Source organism: Stegodyphus dumicola, chromosome 7, assembly GCF_044657685.1.
Source record: "Stegodyphus dumicola isolate Sdum_Otavi_A_Nest chromosome 7, ASM4465768v1".
NCBI classification, from domain to species: Eukaryota; Metazoa; Arthropoda; class Arachnida; order Araneae; family Eresidae; genus Stegodyphus; species Stegodyphus dumicola.
This window is the reverse complement of record NC_140774.1, coordinates 49,485,847-49,506,103: the sequence shown is the minus strand read 5'-3', so window position 1 is coordinate 49,506,103 and position 20,257 is coordinate 49,485,847. Positions and strand designations below refer to the sequence as shown.

The 20,257-nt window shown below is 30.6% G+C and overlaps 1 protein-coding gene across 5 annotated transcripts in view; it reads left to right on the top strand.

Annotated features, from left to right (window-relative positions):
• LOC118184040 (uncharacterized) overlaps positions 1-20,257 on the top strand; it is a 158,887-nt gene that overhangs the window by 129,298 nt on the left and 9,332 nt on the right. For all 5 annotated transcript variants that reach the window (XM_085820178.1, XM_085820176.1, XM_085820177.1 and 2 more), the window contains 7 exons: positions 7,324-7,448; positions 8,402-8,656; positions 9,249-9,305; positions 12,845-12,900; positions 12,990-13,185; positions 17,000-17,363; positions 17,451-17,566. In XM_085820178.1, the coding sequence (XP_085676304.1) occupies positions 7,324-7,448; positions 8,402-8,656; positions 9,249-9,305; positions 12,845-12,900; positions 12,990-13,185; positions 17,000-17,363; positions 17,451-17,566 (1,169 nt within the window). The remainder of the gene's footprint in view (positions 1-7,323; positions 7,449-8,401; positions 8,657-9,248; positions 9,306-12,844; positions 12,901-12,989; positions 13,186-16,999; positions 17,364-17,450; positions 17,567-20,257) is intronic.

The window sequence follows — 20,257 nt, the reverse complement described above, 5'->3', positions numbered from 1 at the left end:
TTATACGGTCCATGAAACTTAGGTCGTAGTTTCAAACCAGTCCCATATTGAGTTCTCTGAATGGCTACCAAGTCGCCAATCTTGTATAGTTTCGGTTTCTTACGTTTCTTGTTGAATTGTTTTCGATTCTCTTCTTGTATCTTCAAAATGTTGTTTTTCGCATCTTCTCTCATTTCATCACGTTCTTGCATCAATTGTTTTAGATATTCTTCATTCAATATCTCACTAATTCTCAAATCTTCTTTATTCTTCATTTTCATGCCTATGAGAAGCTCAAACGGTGAATGTTTCGTACTTCTCATAGTTGTACTGTTGATTATTCTCTGAACATCTGAAACATATTTAAACCATTTCGTTGAATCTTCATGTGATAATTTTGACAAAACAGGAATCAAAATTCTATGAATTCGCTCAATTTGTCCGTTACCTCTTGGAATACCGGTAGTAATTTTGACATGTTCTATTCCTTCTTCAGTACAATAAGCTGAAAATTCTTTCGATGTAAAGGCACTACCTCGATCTGAAATGATTCTGGCTGGATTTCCAAATACAGTCTGTTGTTGCTTCAATTTTGAAATAACTTCTTGCGTAGTTGGTGATTTCACTGGATAGAACCAAGTAAATTTCGTAAAAGCGTCGACAACAGTTAGAATGTGTTGGTATCTCTTGTTCGTCGATGGAAGAGGTCCAATAAAGTCGATATGATATGTACTCAAAGGAACGTTTTCTTTTGGTACAGGATGAAGAAATCCTTCTGATTTTCCTTGCTTCTTGTTGTACAGTATACATTCTATACAGTTAGCAATTACTTTTTCAACTTTGCATTTCAGTCTGGGAATATAGAATTCTTGCTCTACAGCATTCACAGTTTTATCTACAGCAAAGTGACCTTTTTTATGTACCTTCTGTATGATTTCATTCTGTAAGGATTCTGGCACTACTAGAAGATCTTTACCATTTTCAAATTTGTACAAAATATCATTTCTCACGAAGAATCCATTTTCTTCTCCCTTCTCAACTAAATTCTTGATTAATTTCACATGTTCATCTTCATTCTGTTGTTGTACTAACCGAATCTTCTCAGTTACATCGGATGTGTATGATGTTAAAATTAAAGCATTTCTACTTAGAGCATCAGCATGTTTCATTTGGCTTCCTGAACGATGTACAATTTCATAATTGAATTCTTCAATAAACATTGCCCATCTCGCAATTTTAGGAGTTAAATCTTTCTTATCTAAAGTTTTCTGAAAAGCGCTACAATCAGTTACAATTTTGACTTTAGTCCCTAACAAATAGTTTCGAAATTTCTTCAGAGCTTCTATTACTGCAAGGGCTTCTAATTCGTAACTATAGAGTTTCTCTTGCTGCGGTGAAGTCTTCTTACTCATATACTGGATTGGGTGATAATTACCATCATCAGACAATTGGAGTAATACCGCACCAAAGCCTTGACTACTAGCATCAGTATGAAGTTCTAATGGATATCCTTGCCTAAATATGTGTAGAACAGGTGCCTGAGAGAGAATTTCTTTTAATCTGCAAAAAGCTTCCTGTTGTTCGGAATCGAACTTAAAACCAATACCTTTTCCAAGTAAGTCATTAAGAGGTTTAGCTATTTTAGCATACTGAGGAATGAATTTATGAAAATATCCCGTTAGTCCTAAAAAGCTTTGTAGTTGTTTACAGTTACGCGGTTGTGGAAAGTTTCGAACAGCAGCAGTTTTGGAAGGTGATGGTCGAATAGTTCCGTTTTCAATTACATGTCCCAAAAATTCAATTTTACGTTTTAAGAATTGGCACTTTTTGAAATTTATTTGTAATCCATACTCCGAAGCAGTTTTGAATACTCTTTCTAATTTGTCTAAACATTCAACTTCATCATTAGCCGGTATGACTATATCATCCATATAAATAATTAGTACACCTTCATTTAGCAAGTCACGAAATACTGAATAAATGTACCTTTGAAAAACATTTGGACTAATACATAAACCAAAAGGAGCTTTAAGAAATTCGTAGATACCATTATGTGTTACAAATGCGGTATATTTGGTGGAATTTTCGTCTATGTCTACATGGGAAAAGCCATTTTTCAAATCTAGTGTCGTGAAGACTTTGGACTGTTCTAAGCGATCAAGTACTTCCGGAATTAAAGGTAGTGGAAATTTGTCTTTAATAATCTTCTTATTTAATTTCCGATAGTCCACGCATAAACGTTTCGAATTATTACGCTTGTTACACAAAACAATAGGCGCCGAATAATTAGAATTGCTAGGCTTTATTATGCCCTCTTTCAACCATTCCTTAATTTGATCGTCAACAATTTTTTGTTCCGCGAAAGACATGTATCTTCTATTTTGACAGACAGGAATATCATCGCATAAATTTATTTGCATCTTGAAGTCAGATTGTCTATTTTTCCGAGGCTGGTACGAATTAATTAAATTACACAGTCTTTCTTTATGTTCTGCATTTGAAATATGCGATAAATCAATCTCGTTGACAGAAATAGCATTCACCAGATGTGAAAGGTAATTAAACGTCGAGCTACTTCCGCTTTCGGGACTTTTGTTTACATTAACAGAGACGCCAGACGATCGCGAAGGATCATAAGCATTCTTCAATGAGATAGCAATATTCAAATTTCCCATAACGCAACGAACGTTAGAATTTCGATATGACTCAGCAGTTATCAAGTTTACATTACTTTTATTCCGATGAGAAATTATTTGAAGGCCATTCTCAGTAAAAGAGAAGTTAAACTGACTCAATACATCCAAACCTAATACAATTTGATTACATAATGACTTAACAACATAAATTTTCGTACGCAGTGAAAAACTATCAATTAAAATATCAGAAATGAAAAAGCCGATGGGGTACGTTTGCTTTGATTCAATTCCGTTTAATGTGATATCGCTACAATTTAAATTAGGAGAACCAATCTGCTTGTGTAACTCTACGCTGCATATCGTTACATCTGAACCAGTGTCAACTAAACTATTAACTAAATGATTATTTATTTCTACAGTCTTCCTTGTCACAAATTCGTTGTAATAAAGCTGCTTGTTGTGTCTCGGGGGTCTGCTCTGGACAGTTCGTTGAATAATGCCCGAACTTCTTACATTTTATACATTTTACACCCTTTGATTTGTTTACACAATGCTTAGAATAATGCCCTAATTCCTGGCAATTAAAACATTTGACCTTATTAACGTTAGATTGATTTCGGTTTGATGACGAAAGCTTACTTCTATCTTTAACTTGAGTGTCTACTTTCGGTTTCGGATTTTTAAACTTATCATTGTCCGATCTCATCTTATCATAAATTTTAAGCCTTTGTTTAAATTCAGATATTGTTTCGCAACCATATAATATCGTTTTCCTAACCACGGAATCGGGAATACCATCAATAACATATTTAATTAATGAAGCATCTTCAATGTTACCTCGCGAACACATTTCTTTCATTTTCAAAAAATACTCATCTAAAGATTCATTAGGCATTAATTTACGTTTACATAACATTTCATGCAACTCAGCAGAATTAATAGCTTTACCATATTCAGATTTCAAAAGCTTTTTTAACTTGCACCAGTCATTAACTTTAGGTTCACTCTGAATAAATAGTTTCGCTTTACCTTTTAATGATCTTTTAGCAAAAACTAATTTATGCAAATCACTCAATTTTAAAGAATTTATAACATCTTCAAATTCATCAATCCATTTATCAACATTTTCATATGCATTACCAGAAAAAGGATTAACAATACTTTCAATATCAGAAAAACTAAGATGAGGTTTAAAATGATCTTGAATTGGAAGCTGCATACTGTTATTTACTTGAGACTCGTTAAAACCAGGATTGTCTCTTTGATTATCATCAAGCATTACTTCAGAAAATTTATTAATAGTTTCATCTTCAATATCACTATTTTCTTCATGCAAAATATTTTCAAATAATACAGATAAATCACATAGGAAAGAGACAATTCGGGTTACGACTTCCGTTTTTGAACCTTCTGAATTTATGCACAGTACATTGCAAATTTTAATTAACTCATTCAAAGTAAAACTATTCTGCACTGCATCTATTTTCTTATTAAATTCTTCAGAATCTGGTTTAAATATAAAGCCAGAAAATTCACGTAATCTTTTCCGGTTATTTCGATCTCCATCAGTATTAAAAATAAGCTTATGCAAACTTTTGATTTCAGAACTTTTACTGTTCTTTAAAGCTGCTTCCAATTCTGGAATTTCTACTAACTTCATATTGGAAAGAAAGTTTTGTACTTACCCGACAGATGATCATCGTCAATTGGGTAATCCACACTTTATACGAGTAATCCAATAAATCGAATAACTTGTGACAACAGTTCACTCAGTTCACAGTTCAAAGCACAGTTCTAGTACTCGCACATTTTGGAATTCGAGGCCGCACGGTTGGTCGCCATATTTTTTTGTAGAATTTGACTTAATTCACAGCATGAGAGCACGAAGTAATAGTTAAATGGTTTATTTAATAGAAAGAAATAAAAGTAAATAAAGAAAAGTATATAAAGATGAAGTTAACGGTATGCAGGATTAACATAATGATGTAAAGGCATAACATCGAAAGCACAATATAAGTTTATAAACTCTTGAAGACGTGTGAGCCGTCTGCTCTCGTCTGCCCTCCACTCTCGACCAGGTCTCAGCGCTGTCTGGGATGATTCTTACTGCGCTGGGTGATGCTATACTGATGACGTCATAACGGGCAATTCTCATTCAGCATTAGACGGTATGATTTCCCACATATATTTATTTAAGTTAAAAAATATACTGCAGCAAACCCTACAAGAAGCTTTATTTATTATGAATTCAAATCACTATTCTAGTGTGTTTTACTGATGAAATCTACTGTCAAAAAGTTCATGTCTGTTTTATTTTAATAAAACCTTTGAAACTGAAGCTTAGCATAAAATTAAGAAATCAAAATGGTGTATGCATTTGTTTTCTTTTAGCCACATACATATGCAAAAAAGGCAGGTGATCATAAAAGGGGCAAAATGAGTTGGTTTGTAAGTTATGGGTTGGATTCAATTCAAACATCAATAAACATCCAGTTTTCTGTGTATGTATTATTTCTACTGTATTTTTTTCACATATGAGGTACCTTGCCATCCAGCATAAAAGTGAAATATCTCCAGGTTTGTAGTGTCTTGGTATAAGAAGATGTACCCCCCCCCCGAGTAGTTTTTAAAAAATTAGCTCTTAAAATTTTAGCTCTTCCATGTTAATTGAATTTGGTATATATTTATTAATATCTCTTTTTTATTTAATTTATTTGATTCTTCCTTTCACATTTTGAAATTTAGGTTCATTCCAAATAAAATTCACCCTTTTTTATGATTTATATTTTAAAATAACTTTTATGAATTTTTTGAAAAAAAATTTTGAATTATGACCTATGAAATTTTTACCATCATCTTAAAGTAGATGTTATTTCTAAGCATAGTTGCGAAAAATGAGAGTTTTTTAGTGAAAATATCCTAAGATATACATGAATGTATACATGAATGGCATGTTTTGAAATTTGGCATATTTGTTATAAGTGATAATAATGCCATGTGTGGTTTACGTACTTTGTTAAAATGATTTGAAAGTATGAATGATGGTCATTTTTCTGCTCTGTACAATTGAAAAAAAGGAAAGGAAAATATGCTGCTTTAAATTAAAAAGTTCACCAAGTGAATAATTCTTGGCACGAACTGAAAAAAATGGACCAAGATAAATTTTTTAATTTCTCCATAAATTTCTCACCAAAAATTACAAAATTTAATATCTAGGCATAATTTGAGTCATAGAATTGAAATATGGAAAAAAAATTGGTATGTTATTTCAGAAATTCGATTTTGTATCAAAATACCTATGTTAGAATAATGCTATATATAAATCTAATATATATCCTAAGTCACACTTTCAAGACAAAAAATGCAAGTTAAATTTCGACAATCAGTCCAGTAGAACGAGAGATATAGAACTGTTCCCCCCCCTTTTTTGTGCAAGGTGTACACATGTCTAGTAAGGCTGAGCAGATATAAAGTCAATCACCAGTCATATTAACATTTTTACTACATAAAATGCAATCTAGAGATCCAAAGAGACCTAAACAAAAGAAATTAGCTGAAAAAAAGATATTCCGATGGTATGGCATATGTGTGGTTGAATTCAGTTATCCAAAAGACCCTCCCAAGTGCTTAGCTGTTTCCTTGTACATAGCTGCTTGCTTTTTAGATATCTAATTTAAAAATTTAATAAATTTTTTATGTTAACTAACAAACATATCAGAAGGGCTCAACAAAGATAGTTTCTTTGTAAGTTTATATATGTTTTAATTTCCAGGAAAACCAAAATAGCTAAGAATCGACTGGACAACTATTTCTCTACCAGAAGATAAGAGTTGTCAATAATTACAATCAGACTCTGCAGCTGAAGGATGCAAATTGTGACTTATCTGGATTGCAACTTGAGAATAAGATAAGATAATAAAGATGATAAATTTCTGTTCTTATCTTTCAATCTATTTTGAAAGTGCCAAATGAACTACAGAGATTTTTCCACCAAAATTATCTGAGTTCAAACTCAAAGGTTTTCTGAAGTTTGAAATATTTAGAAAAAAGGACCCGAACCACCGCATGTGGTAGTTTCTTTTTAAGAGCCATCAGCAGAGACATGCATCCAGCCATCAATAGTATTATTTCATGGATGGTAGTAGTTGCACTAAATTTTAAGTTCAGTTTCTCATGATATATCATTATGAATTGGGACAGCAAGGTGAGGTTTCCAATTGTATGCATCTAAATCTGTTTTTACATGTTAGGTACATTCCGGAAGAATATGTGTAAAAAAATCATCCAGTCTGTATGGAAGAATACAAAAATGATTCTGGATCCAAAAAAAAGTGGGGGTAAAAATAATAAAAATAATATCTTTTGAATCTGAAAATATTCGTTTTTAAATTTTAATTTTATTTCAACAAAATATGCATGTAATTAGATGTAATAAAAGTGTGTTACATTTGCATTTGAGATGAAAAAATTCATGAATTAAAAATCTGTTTTATATAGCAAGATTTTATTCATTTTCACTTCCTGGCAATAAACAGTACACGTATTTGTATATGAATGGAATATTACTGCTATAACTAGAAAAATTGTTAGCAGATTTTAAGTATGTAAAGTGCTAATGAAATTTAATGTTTTTATATTAAAATAATAATGATATTAAACATTCATGGAATTTATTTTATTTTTATTGTATTTGTTTTATATTATTTAGGTATGATTCTTGAAGAATCGAACTCAGTAACCTCAATTCTCCGGCTGTTAAATTCAGGTTTCTCTACTCTAGTTGTATATTTGTCATCCATATTATCAACATTAAGCAGTTTCTTCATAAATAGTGTACGTAGTACATGTAAATATACTTTTATTTGTGTATTAATTTTCAGGTATTTATATTCATAATTTCATTTGCTTCAGGCATTTTGTGAATTAAGTTATTACATAAAAATTGAACTCTTGTTTTTAATTTTGTTATTCATATTAAAAATTCATTTTGCACTACAATAGTAAATTACAGGAAATTGCAAATGATGCATTTTATTTTGATTTGATATATTTTTGGTATTTATAAATTATTAATCAGTTAGGTAAAAAGACCATATGTGTGTTAAATAAAAATTTTAAAGCTCGTTTAGAAGTATTAGATAAATTATTATTTCTTATGTTTTGAAGTTTTTTTTTTATTGAACAATTTCATTTTTTAGCAACTGGAATCTTTCATACACATATATAATATGCATTGCTTCTTGTATAGCAATTTCTCTTAAGAGTATTGTCATTCAGCGAAGCATAAGAACTTTACGTCTTAAATTTAATCAATCTGTAATTGCCTAATTAATTGAATGATTTAAAAGCTGTAACATACTTAATAAGTTTAATCTTTATTTTAATTTATAGTGATGTATCTAATTAATAATTTTTACTTGTATGTATATTTACTGTCTTTTCATAATTAATAAAAGATGTATTATATAGCTTGTTTAATATTAACATTAGTTTAAAAAAAACTTAAAAACGTAATAAAGACCTCCTTATATATAGAGGAACTTGAGTATATCAAGTAGTAAAACTTGTCATCCATAATAGTAAATCTGTCCTTTTGAAGTCATAAATATATGTTGCATTTCTAAATGAATTTGTATTTTTTCTTAACTTCTAATATTTATTTATGGTCATGAAAAGTGCTAGATATGGGTTAATAATTTGTAAAAATATTGAATTTTTTACAAATTTTTTACATTTTGCTTTAATGAAGATTTTTTTTTTTTTTTTTTTTCTTTTTCTTTTTATAGCGAGAATTAATTGTTGAAACCTCCAACGAAGAATCAACTTGTTTTTCAAGTTTCTCAGGAATATATGCAATGTTCCCCAGCTTTTCTGGGTTATATACCATTTTTCCATCAGGAAAACTATTTAACATTTTCTCAGATGATTCAAAAACTGAAGAAAAACCCTCGCATGTTTCTCAACACAGCTTTGAATTTTCAGATGCCCAACATTTGCTGAGTAAAGAAGAACTCAAGATACTGATTACAGATATTTTAAAAGTATGCTTGTCTTTCGTTTTGTGATTCATTGTTTTTTTTTTAAAGTAAAGAACTACTTAATTTGGACCATATATTTGGACCAAAAAGTTCAATCAGTACGTATGTAATTAAGATTTATGTAAGTGACTTCATGTGAACTTGACCATAATAGATTTTATGATTTATCCTTAACTACGAGCCTATCTTCATCTTATTATATTTAGTGCTATATAGGCTTCATCCTATAAAACCATCCATGGTAGCTTTGTTATCATTTGAACTTTGGTTTTTAGAATATCTTTTTTATCAATAAAAAATTAACCTTCTTAACAATATTATTTTAATTGAAAAAATTTCATTGTAATATTTTAATCTAGTAACTTTCTAGTTACTATAAATGGTGATTTACCAATGTATTTATACATATAAATGGTGTTTTGGTAATTCTATATTATATCAAAGTAATAATGTTAACTGTGATTGCTCTTTAAAGCATTACTACTGCATAAAAATGGCTGGTTGAAAAATATGCTTTAGAAATTTCTCACTTTGAAAGGAGGGATTGAATTTCTGTTGTATATGACTTCTACTCTAAGATAATTTCTTATTTTAGGAAGAGAAAATAAGTAGTATAAGAAGTGAAATAAAGAAGCTTCGTCTTGAATTTCAGGTATAATGGCTTTTTTTTAAACTCTTCTTAAAAAGGGTGTTTATAATTATCGATTAACTGCTTCCTTTGCTATCACTGGCTTAAATATGTATATGCTGATGTATTTCTTGTGCTTGCTTGTGATATTGCTGTGTTAAATCTTTGGAGCAGTTAAACTTAATAGTTCCAAATTCTTTTTATACATCATAGTTAGAAAATGATTCAGTGTTTTAAATCTTTTTGGGAAAATTTTGTAAGTGATTACTATAATAAAGTTTGAGCTAATTTTAAGAAGTTTCATTTCTAGCATCCACATGGTTAAAATTTCTAAATAAAACATTCTTTATTCAATTTGTACATTGTATGAATCAAGTGACGATTCTTTCAGATAGTGATTAAAACATTTGTATCCATCAGTGATTCTGAAACAGTGGCTTTAATAATAATAATGGTGTCATTTTTTTAAAGTATATAATATGAAATTTTACACATTGTTATAGTTCATGATAATATAAATTATAAAGTAGAAATTATAAAGCACTGAAAGTATTAGCGGTCACTATCTTTTTATGAAGATGTAGTTGTGTTTAGGACTCAAATCTCTCCGTGTGTTAACTTACTCATAAATTTTGATGTGTTTTGCTTTAAAATTAAAAAAAAAAAAAGACATATTTTAAAACTTAATTGTTGTTTAATTTCTCTAATAAAAAAGTACTAATAGGGTGGTTTTCTTAAAAACCATGGAAGTCATACTTAATAATTGTATTTCCTTAACTTGATGGAGTATATTAAAAAATTATCAGTTTAATTCATCTTCCTTTCTTTCTTTTTCTTTTCTCTCTCTCTCTCTCTTTTTTTCTTTTTTTTTTTTTTTTTCTTTTCCCTGAAGCACACAACTTCTAAATTTTTTTAAATGTGCAATTAGATTTTTGGTAATTAAAAACTTATCTTCTGTATGCATAATTTATTTATGTATGTTTTTCAAACTTTTACTCTTTTTTTCTTCAGTAAAAAATTAAATCCAATGTAAGAGGGTTGTGGACAGAGATCATGTTTGGAATTCCAAGTCAGTAGGAGGTTCCACTTTTGAAATAGTTACTTTCACACATTATATGCTTTTTGAAGAAATGCATTAACTTTTCAAGTATGAGTTGTAAACTGTTTTCTGATAATTGATATGAAATAGTGGATGTGGCAGCTTTCATTTCGTAATCTTCCGTCTTTTTCATTCTTTGTCATGTGCTGATAAAGTACAGAAATTGCAAGAACTGCAAGGTCTGGCCTGTATGAAGAAAGGTCTAAACTTTCCAGATTAAATTAGAGAAAATTAAAAATATGAAACCGTAATTTATGAAATAAAGAGCAATTGTGATCTAAAGGGTCAAAATTTACACACACACACACACACACAAAAAGAAAAAGAAAAAGAAAAAAAAAAAAAAGGCTTAATATTTATTATTCGTAAACGCTACGCATGCGCAGAAAGTTTGTAGCTTTGAGGAAATCATTTTCATGCAAGATGGAGCCCCTCCACACATTGCTGTACGGGTGCAACAGATGCTACGACAGAAATTCACAACAGAAAGAGTCATTAGCTGCTACTTTCCAACTGCATGGCCACCTCGGTCGCCTGATCTTACCCCATGCAACTTCTGGCTATGGGGTTACGTTAAGTCCAAGGTCTATCAAGGAGTGATCCAGGACCTGGCTACGTTGAAGGATAACATATCACGGACTGTACGGGAGATTCCTGCAGGCATCTTACTTCCTGCTGTTGTGCATACTGTGCACAGAATGCAATATGTGGTCCACAACAACGGCAGCCACATTGAACCTCATTTGAATGCAAAATAAAAGGTAATTTCCGTGTTGATTTGCCTTTGTTAACACTCTATTTTCTATTACACAGTGCCAAATATTCCCCTAGCGGTGACTTTTGGAACTAATTTTTTTTTTCGCGGAATTCTTCGTCCCCCGTCTTGTTTAATCTTCCTACAAAATGTGCCGTCATTCTCACAAATAGATCGCGCTACAGAACACTGTGAGCACTGTCAGTTTAATTATGGCCACCCGTTATTTAGTGTGGTTGCGATACAGTTTTTGATGCATTGTTTATAATGCTCTTTTTCGTGTTGTGTAATTATGCAGTAGACCCCTGATTAACAAGGATGGCAAAATCATAGATAATCTAATAGCAATTATAAAAGGAATAGATCATATTATGAGTGACAGAAAAATACTGTAAACAGCTTAACTGTATTTTTAAGTAGCTTGATGTGGAGAATGAGTTCATTTGGTTATTTTCATTATGTAAATTAATTCAGCAATCAAAACTAGGGCACACTAGAAAACAGAAAATCATTGTTTCTATTTATATTACAATGGTAATCAGAAGATTAATTGCTGTACACTTATTTTTATTGGATGATTTAAGATATATTCCAGGTCATATACAAATTACGTATTGTTGTGGATGAAAACAATTCCTAAATGTTGTGATATCATCTAATACTGCTGCAATTCCTTGCATTTTTTCCTCCTTTTTGTATTTTCCATAGAATTTTTTTTTCTCTAATTGTTTTTGACAGTAATTGTTTTTGATTTAATTAGCAATAAATAAAATCTTTTTACAATGGGCCCAGTTAAATTACCTTCGGTTAATTAGGAGATTGGGTGACTATATGCAGATTGATCGTAATAAATCACAAATATGATGTATCATAAGAGAAAAAGTTCAGGAAATACAGTATTGCACCATTTGAATTTTCATACTTACAGGCAAAATATTGGTTACAGCATGATTAAATTTCATTGATGATTAACATGTACCATCTTATGTTTGTTCTTCAAACAGTAATGATCTAAGTGAGGTTACAATCACACATGCTCCAGTATGCTCAGCATTCATTACACCATTTAGGTTCCCAATGTTATAAAGAAATATTATGTTTAGAACACAGTTTCACCGCTGTTAAGTACACTGTAACATTCACTATACTATTTTATTGTCCGTAGTTGAGATAAAATGCTGTTGGTTAGAGCATGCTCTATGGTTTTTCATTCTGACTTCAATTAATTCAAGACCATTAAATCATGTACTGACCAACTGAAAATGATAAACAATTGAGATTCTATTTGTAATGAGCCAATAACATGTTATTGGCTAAAAGAGACTACCAGTGATTTTAAGTACAGTGAGACATTGATTTATCATTTTTCCTATTGGCTAAAAGAGACTACCAGTGATTTTAAGTACAGTGAGACATTGATTTATCATTTTTCCATGGAATGGAGGGGGGGGGGAATAATGAATGCTGGAAATTATTAAACCTGGAAAATGACTACATGTAAGACAAGTAAATAATATTTATTATTATACATCATGATAAGTTGTAACAAGATCAGTATTAATCCCAGGGTTAAAAAATGTGGACAGTGCTGCTTTATCACTTTTATTCTGTTTCTATCTATAATCTATATAGCTATTAAATGTTATTGTATTTTTATTTACATATTGTAAAATTGTACAGATATTAAGAAAATTATATTCTTGTATTTAGCCCCTTGCAGAAGACTTGAAAAAGCTAGAAAAAGACCTAATTCAAAGACATGAAATGTAAGTGATATTATAAAAATTTTAATTTTTTTTATTATGAAATCTATCTTTAACTGTGTTCTAAGTTCATTCTTGTAAATTTTTTTCAGAATTACTACATCTAAAACAGTTGAATCTTTAATTACGGAACACAAATTAAATTATGATTATCTGCATACAAAGCTTAAAAACGTTGAAAAGAAGTTAGAAGTTTTAGATACCGTGAAGAAAGGTTGTGATGAAAAACTTAATCCAGCAGAAATTTTATCTTTAATCGAAAGCTATCTCATAGCTGCTTTAAAAAATGTAAGTAATTCATATTTTAAAATTTTGATACTCTGTTTATAAACAACTAATTTTTAGTGACTTCCCCTCCTTCTTTCTGGCCTTAAAATGTAAAGATTGCTGTACATTTTCTTTTAGAAATCAAAACAACTGTGCAGGCTGTTTGAGAAAGTTGGTTGCTGGTTTTTATTTCTTAAAGTATAGCTTCTAGATCTGTATATCTAATTCAGAGTTGATCAAAGAAAAATAGAGAATTTTATGAAAACACTTTCATCACTGTAGGTGGGATGGTACTGTAAATACAAAATCTAACTTTATTATTTTTATTAATCTTAAATTCCAATTAAGAAGTAAAATATTCATTATGCGTTAATAAATTGTAAAAAGTTTCATACCATTACTCCCAGAATTAATGTGAATATTTGAAAATTAATTAACTTGTGTAACATTTTAATGCTTTTTACTGACCAAATGTCGAGAATTTTTAATAACATTTTATAAAGCATTTACTGAAGTTGCTTATTTTGGCAAAAGCAGTAATAAAATTTATACTCAAAGTCTTTAAAAAATATATTATTATGTCTGAGGCAAATTTTTATCATTTTATTTGAAATTTTTTAATTTATTTTATTGTTGGAGCAATAGAAAAGATATTAATTCTGAAAAAGTATTTGTGAAAGAAACAGCCTTTATATTATCATAAACTTTGTAATGATAAAACATAATTACTGAAATGATATTATTTTTCACCCAAAACTTGTTTAATCGTAATTCATGCATGTTTAAAATGTCATTTTATTTAGGTGCTTAAGCTGAATGCTGCTACTTCATTCTGGAGTCAATTTCTAATAGCTGAATGTGGTGGTTGTATCAAATGTTCATGATTTTGCTTACTTATAATGTAAATAAATATGAGCCAGTTTCCCTTAGAAAATGTTTGTGCAGACATTATTTTTCTAAAATTTAAGTCTTCTTAAATTATTAACACTATTATACCTTGCAAGCAATTACATCGAAGGTTACAAGTATCTATAAAACTCCAAATTTAGACCATACCACATGAAACCTGATGTTGTCATGCCAGAACATTGGTAGATCTGGATCTTTTTGGCAAATTGATCCCTGTTGCCCAAAGATTCAACATTATATCACAGTATGATGCAGTAATCAAACCTGCAGATATGAATACCACATCATACCTGCATCAGTATATGTGCCAGAAGATCAGATCTCCTGAAAATCAGTATATAGGTGTGTACCATATTGTACAAATAATAACTTAAAATACCTGCAGATGTTTGCAAAAGCGAAGAATTTTTCTCAAGATAAAGGCTAGTTTCAGATAAAATGCAAATATTAGAATGCTTTTATAATGATTGAATTAACTGTATTTTTTCCATCTTCTTACCTTATCCCTGTTTTTAATCAGCTTTCATAAAAGGGTTGCCATTTGTGTAATGTTTTATTCTCTTATTTCTTCCATCAGTGTCAATAATTTTCATTTTAACTTTCATTTACGTGTATCTTATGCACATAATATATTTATTGATAAATGTTTTTATGAATGAACATTTGTTCTCATTAAAAATTAAATGCAAATTTTGCATGTATAATGAACAAATATTAAAGTTTTTATAATTTAAAATGTTTATTTCATATGACAGTTGACATCTTCACTTTTCACTGCACAGTAACTCCATTTTGAAAACCCATTACTGTAGTAATAAAAATTGGAGTTGTCTGCTAAATAAAACACAGTAAACATTTTAGCTTTATAGTAGTCTGTTTAAAAGCAAATATTTTATTTATTTAATTATTCCTGCCCACCCCCAATTTTTTTAATCCCCCCCCTTTTTTAAAGAAATTTCCTTTGAAGTAATAATTTGATGTGTGCACAAAGATTGTAATTTGGTCTTTTATTATCATTATTATCATTAAAGTTCGAGGTCTGGACTCGTTGGGACTTTGGTTCCAGATTTGAGATTTTTCCAGATATTAGAACATCAGTTTATATGTGGTAAGATAACATGTAGAAATTATAAGATTAAAAACCTGAAATAGTGGTTTATGAATTAATGAAGTATCTGTGACCTTAAAAGATCATAATTTACAAAAATATGCTCAATATTTATTTGTTTGCTTTATTAAACGTTTCTTTCAATATAAGTTGTTTCAGTTACAAATTTCCATTGTTCAAGTCCTATAATTACCGAGTCAAGAATACCCGCTAAATTGTCAATCAAAATTTTTCTTTCTCAACAACCTCTGTGTCACTTTCTTCAGTAACGGTAGCCATATTTTCTGGATTTAGAACCATACTGCAGATTTCACCATCTGTTACGTAATTATGAGTGGGGCATGGAAGAAGAACCATGCCCAATGAAGTACTTCTTTTATATTCACTTATTACCACCTCTCCATGTTTCTTCATGAATTTCATAAGTTGGAAAATTTTGCTTTGTTTGCAATATCTGATAAACTTCAGATTCACAGCTATCATCATAAAGCTTGTCTAGTGTCTGCTATACACTTTTGGCAGTATATAATAAGACTGGCAACTAAACACATTTTGTTCCACTAAATTTTGTCTTGCTTCTATTGCACTCTCACAAAGTAAAGTTTGAATTGCATTAGCTTAATTATTTATTATACTTAAGCCTATTTTCTGCACTTGCTTAAGGTTTGTCCGAGTCACGAATAAATAACTTCTTTCATATACTTAAGGCTTATCCAGAACCGATGCTAACATTTTGTAGCGTGGTTTAATTTCTGTGGTTCCGACATTCTGCAGCTAAGTACCTTCCTAAATTCTAAAAATTTTGTGTCCTTGTGCCGTCCCTTTATTCTAAAGATTTTGCCATACCCTAATGTTATTACTCGGTGCTTCTGTAAATTCTAAAAATTTTGTCTCTCCTTATTCTGCCACCCAGTGTGGCCACATTAACTCTGTCACCGATCATGGGCTTATCTGAATAATAAATCTCTTATTCTCAATTCAAACAACTTGAATATAATCTTTTGGCTTATTGGTATCATTTACAAAATCTGTTTTTTGCATACTTTTCCTGGTCGACTCTACACTTCACAGCACAGTCTGAACCAGAAGTCTGTAATCATCGCCAAGCGTAATGTCAACATAAAAAGTTACCATGCTGTTTGCTGCTTGTGTCATTTCTCAAGCTGCTGTGTATTGATAGTTGAAGTGCTGAAAACAAAATGTGATGAATAATGATTCGCCACGCTAGCATCAAAGATATAAATTATCCAGTATATGTAAAATCAGTGATGTTGCAATGTAGAATGCCTCAGTTTGAGTTGTCTGTGAAACAAAAAAAGGTGTCTACAGAGCCAAATTATTGATCATACAGATTTATGCTAATAAATGATTTTTTCTTCAATATGGAGGTATTTTATTTAGTGCCAAAGTGAAATTAAGAATTAGAACTCTCCACACATTTTATTGTTATAAAATGTGCATGTGTAAAAACATACAAAATGCACACACACACAAAAAAAAAAAAAAAAAAAAAAAAAAAAAAAAAAAGTTATTGGTGGTCCAGATTTTGTATCATTCTGGATATTGGCCATCCAGATTTCGGACTTTGTGCATTATTAAATGTATTATTTTTATTATATTATATTATTATAGAAAGATAAATATATTTTAAAAAAAACTTGTGTTATTTTTTTTAATTTGATTTAGTGAATAAAAAAATTTCTTTTGAGGATTTATTAAGTTGATTTTTTCAGAGAAATTTTTCCTAAATAGCATGCATTATTAAGATATTGTGAAATTTTATTTGCATATTATGACTTAAAAATATTTTTCTTACAGATTAGTGATAGTAATACAAAAGGAAACTTCACTTATCAATTTTTCACAAATTGGCTAAATTCAAATTTTGTCAATCAGGAAAAACTGTCTTCTGAAATTAAATCTGAAATAGAGAAACTTAGAGGAGATTACCAAGACAAAATGAAATCAGATATAGATATAACAAAAACAATAGAAACTGTTATTCACAAGTATGTAGAATCTCTGAAAACAAATTTAAGTTTATTACATGATTCTCAAGGCTCTAGTCATCTTTATGGAGAAATGTTTTCTATGGATGTTATAAAGAAATTAGTAAAAGAAGCTATTATGTTATATGATGCAGACAAAACTGGTTTAGTTGATTATGCTCTAGAATCTGGTGGTAAGTGTAATACACTTTTAATTACTTTCTTTGCAAATTGAAATGAATGCATTTTTTAGCAGAACTATAAAAATTTTCTGATTATAGGTGGCAGTGTTCTGGGCACAAGATGCTCGGAAACATATGTTGAAAAAAATGGGAAATTCAGTATATTTGGTTTACCTCTTTGGACTAGCTATAACTCGCCAAGAACAGCCATCCAGGTATCTTTTACTGCATATTTATTGAAAAATTTTTTTATTCTTTTAAATTCAGTTATGTTGTAACTAGAACGCCCGGCGGTCATACGAAATGGCTGCTGTTCCAGATATTATAAATTGTAATTAAAATGATTTGTGCAAAGGTGTCTGCTAATTTAAACTGAATTACCCAGGGCAGGCGGTGAGAACACCCCTTTGCTTACTGCCCCACGGAGTTTCCCCCTTCTACTTTTGCTTAATTGCTTAAAGTAGAGTGCAATGAAGGAAACCACTGGCAGTACATTCCTAAAGAGCTCATCTCAATCAATAAAGGTGATTTAAATAATGAAATGTTAATTCACATGTCAAAGATATCTTTGTACACAACATTTCTTGTGTAGATCTTTTCATCATTTTTAAGCTCGCCTTGCAGAGGACCATCCATTATTTTTAATTTTACGTGCGTTCTTTCACGAACTCTTGAACAGGCAACATAAAGTTGACCGTGTTCAAATGCAGGTTCAGGTAAAAATATGCCAACATGCTTAAACGTTTGGCCCTGAGACTTATGGATGGTCATAGCAAAGGCAAGTTTTACAGGAAATTGTCTATGTCTTAATTGAAATAGCAACCCTGTGCCGTGGCAACTTCACCCCATTGACGAGTACAGTTACGCAAGCAACCAATAAACTACCGACGACAGACTGACTCTTAAGCCGCATATATATGTAGGATGAAGTAACATCATTTTTTTCCAAAAGGGCTGGCTCCTAGGCTTAGCGAAGCACACCTTTGTATTCTGCAGGTCAGTGGCACGTCATTTTGACCATTTGCGTCTTTTTGGGACTTTAATTAGCTGAGATATTAATTAAAAATTAATTTTCCGCTACATTTTTTCTTCTTTCTCCACTTTCTTTCTTGGTTTTTTCCTATTAGAGGGATTTGGCTACGTGCTAAATTTTTTTTTCTCAAATTTCTATGAAACGGCGCCAAATTGGAATTTGAGACGCGTATCCTCGGATTCCAAAAAATTCTCTAAATCCATTGATACTGTTCTCATCTTCATACGACTTTAATCAGCCGAGATATTCATTAAAAACTGCGAAAACGGTAATTTCCACGCTCATTTTTCTGAATGGCAACAATAAACTATCAGCGACACACACTTTAGCCGCTTATTTGACAGGAAAAATTTAAGATTGATTTTAAAAAAGGCATAATCTGTAAACATCTGATTATATTCAGAGTTTACCATTTAAAACTAAAATATACAAAATTGCAATGTAATTCTTCTTGTGTTGAAATTTCTGTTCAGTGCTTGAAACAATTTTGAGGTAAATAGTTACAGTAGGCCTCTTGAGTCTCTAGAGTCATGAGCATATATCAATGCAGGAATATGAAAAATGTGCAATGCACTCACCAGGATTTGAACATTGGATTGCCAAATGGATGTGCTATCCATTTACAGATGAAATATGCAGTAAGGTGGGAAAAAATATAACGCACATAATATCAAATCCTATATTTAAAGTGAGCTGTTTAAAAATGGCAAATGGCAAAATTAAACTAAGCTATAGCTATGCACTTTTTCATTGGGCCATATTTTCAGCAACACATGTTTCTTACAAACAAATTAGCAACAATTTCTATTTTGCCAGGATATGAAATCCATGTAGTGGAGATAGTTAAGAATTAAGAAAAACATGTCATGCTTTTGAAGTGATAATTTGATGCGAGTCTTTCTTCTCCCTCTCAAAGCATATAAAAATTTAGATCTGAACTTTGTACAATTGTAAACATTCACAGAGTTGCCAACTCTCCTGATTTTGGTGGGAGACTCCCAATTTCCAACCGTACTCCCACAAACATGAGTTACAACATATTTCTTCTGACTTTCTCTTATTCTTAAAAAATTTCTCATGATTTTTATGATACGAGCCAGTTTCCCTTAGAAAGTCCTCCACGAAGGCATCCCTCCCCTTAGGCAGATAGCCCTAGTGTGCTTTGCCATAATTAAAATACACCATACACCATGATTTTTATGTAACTTATACGTTTAATACTTTGTTATTTTCACCCAAAAAAGTGATTTGGGGCTTCTGAAAGTGGTTGGTTTTTCTCTTGATTACATATAAAAAAAAACTGACTGAACCACTGAGCACCACTGAGCACTGTGAGTTTTATGTGCTTTTGAAAAATACTTTTAAGAAATTGCAATCTTTTGTCTTAGTTATTTGTGCAAAAATGGTAAAATACTAGTTATTTGGGCCAAAAAGGTAAAATACTCATATATATTTCAAAAATCATACACATATGACTTCTCTATTATTTTATCAAGGAAACCTAATACATTTACGATGTGTACTGTTTGTCATTGTGATTTTTCAATTTCACATAGTGGATCGGCCGATGCTCTTAAACATGCGTGTATACAAAAACACAAGGATAATGCGAGTTGTGTTGAAAAAAATGAAAAATTAAATTTGCTTGTGGAAACAAAGGACCAAAATGTTATTACTGCAGAATGACAATTCTCTGCCTTTTTACTGGAGCACAATGTGCCTCTGAATGCATGGGATCAAGCTGCAACTTTATTTTAAAAAATGTTTCCCAATAGTGAAACTGCTAAAATATACTTAAGTGCTATTACAAAAACGGCTGCAGTTGTTAAAGCTATGGGTAAAAAAAAAAAAAAAAAAAAAAAAAAAAAAAAAA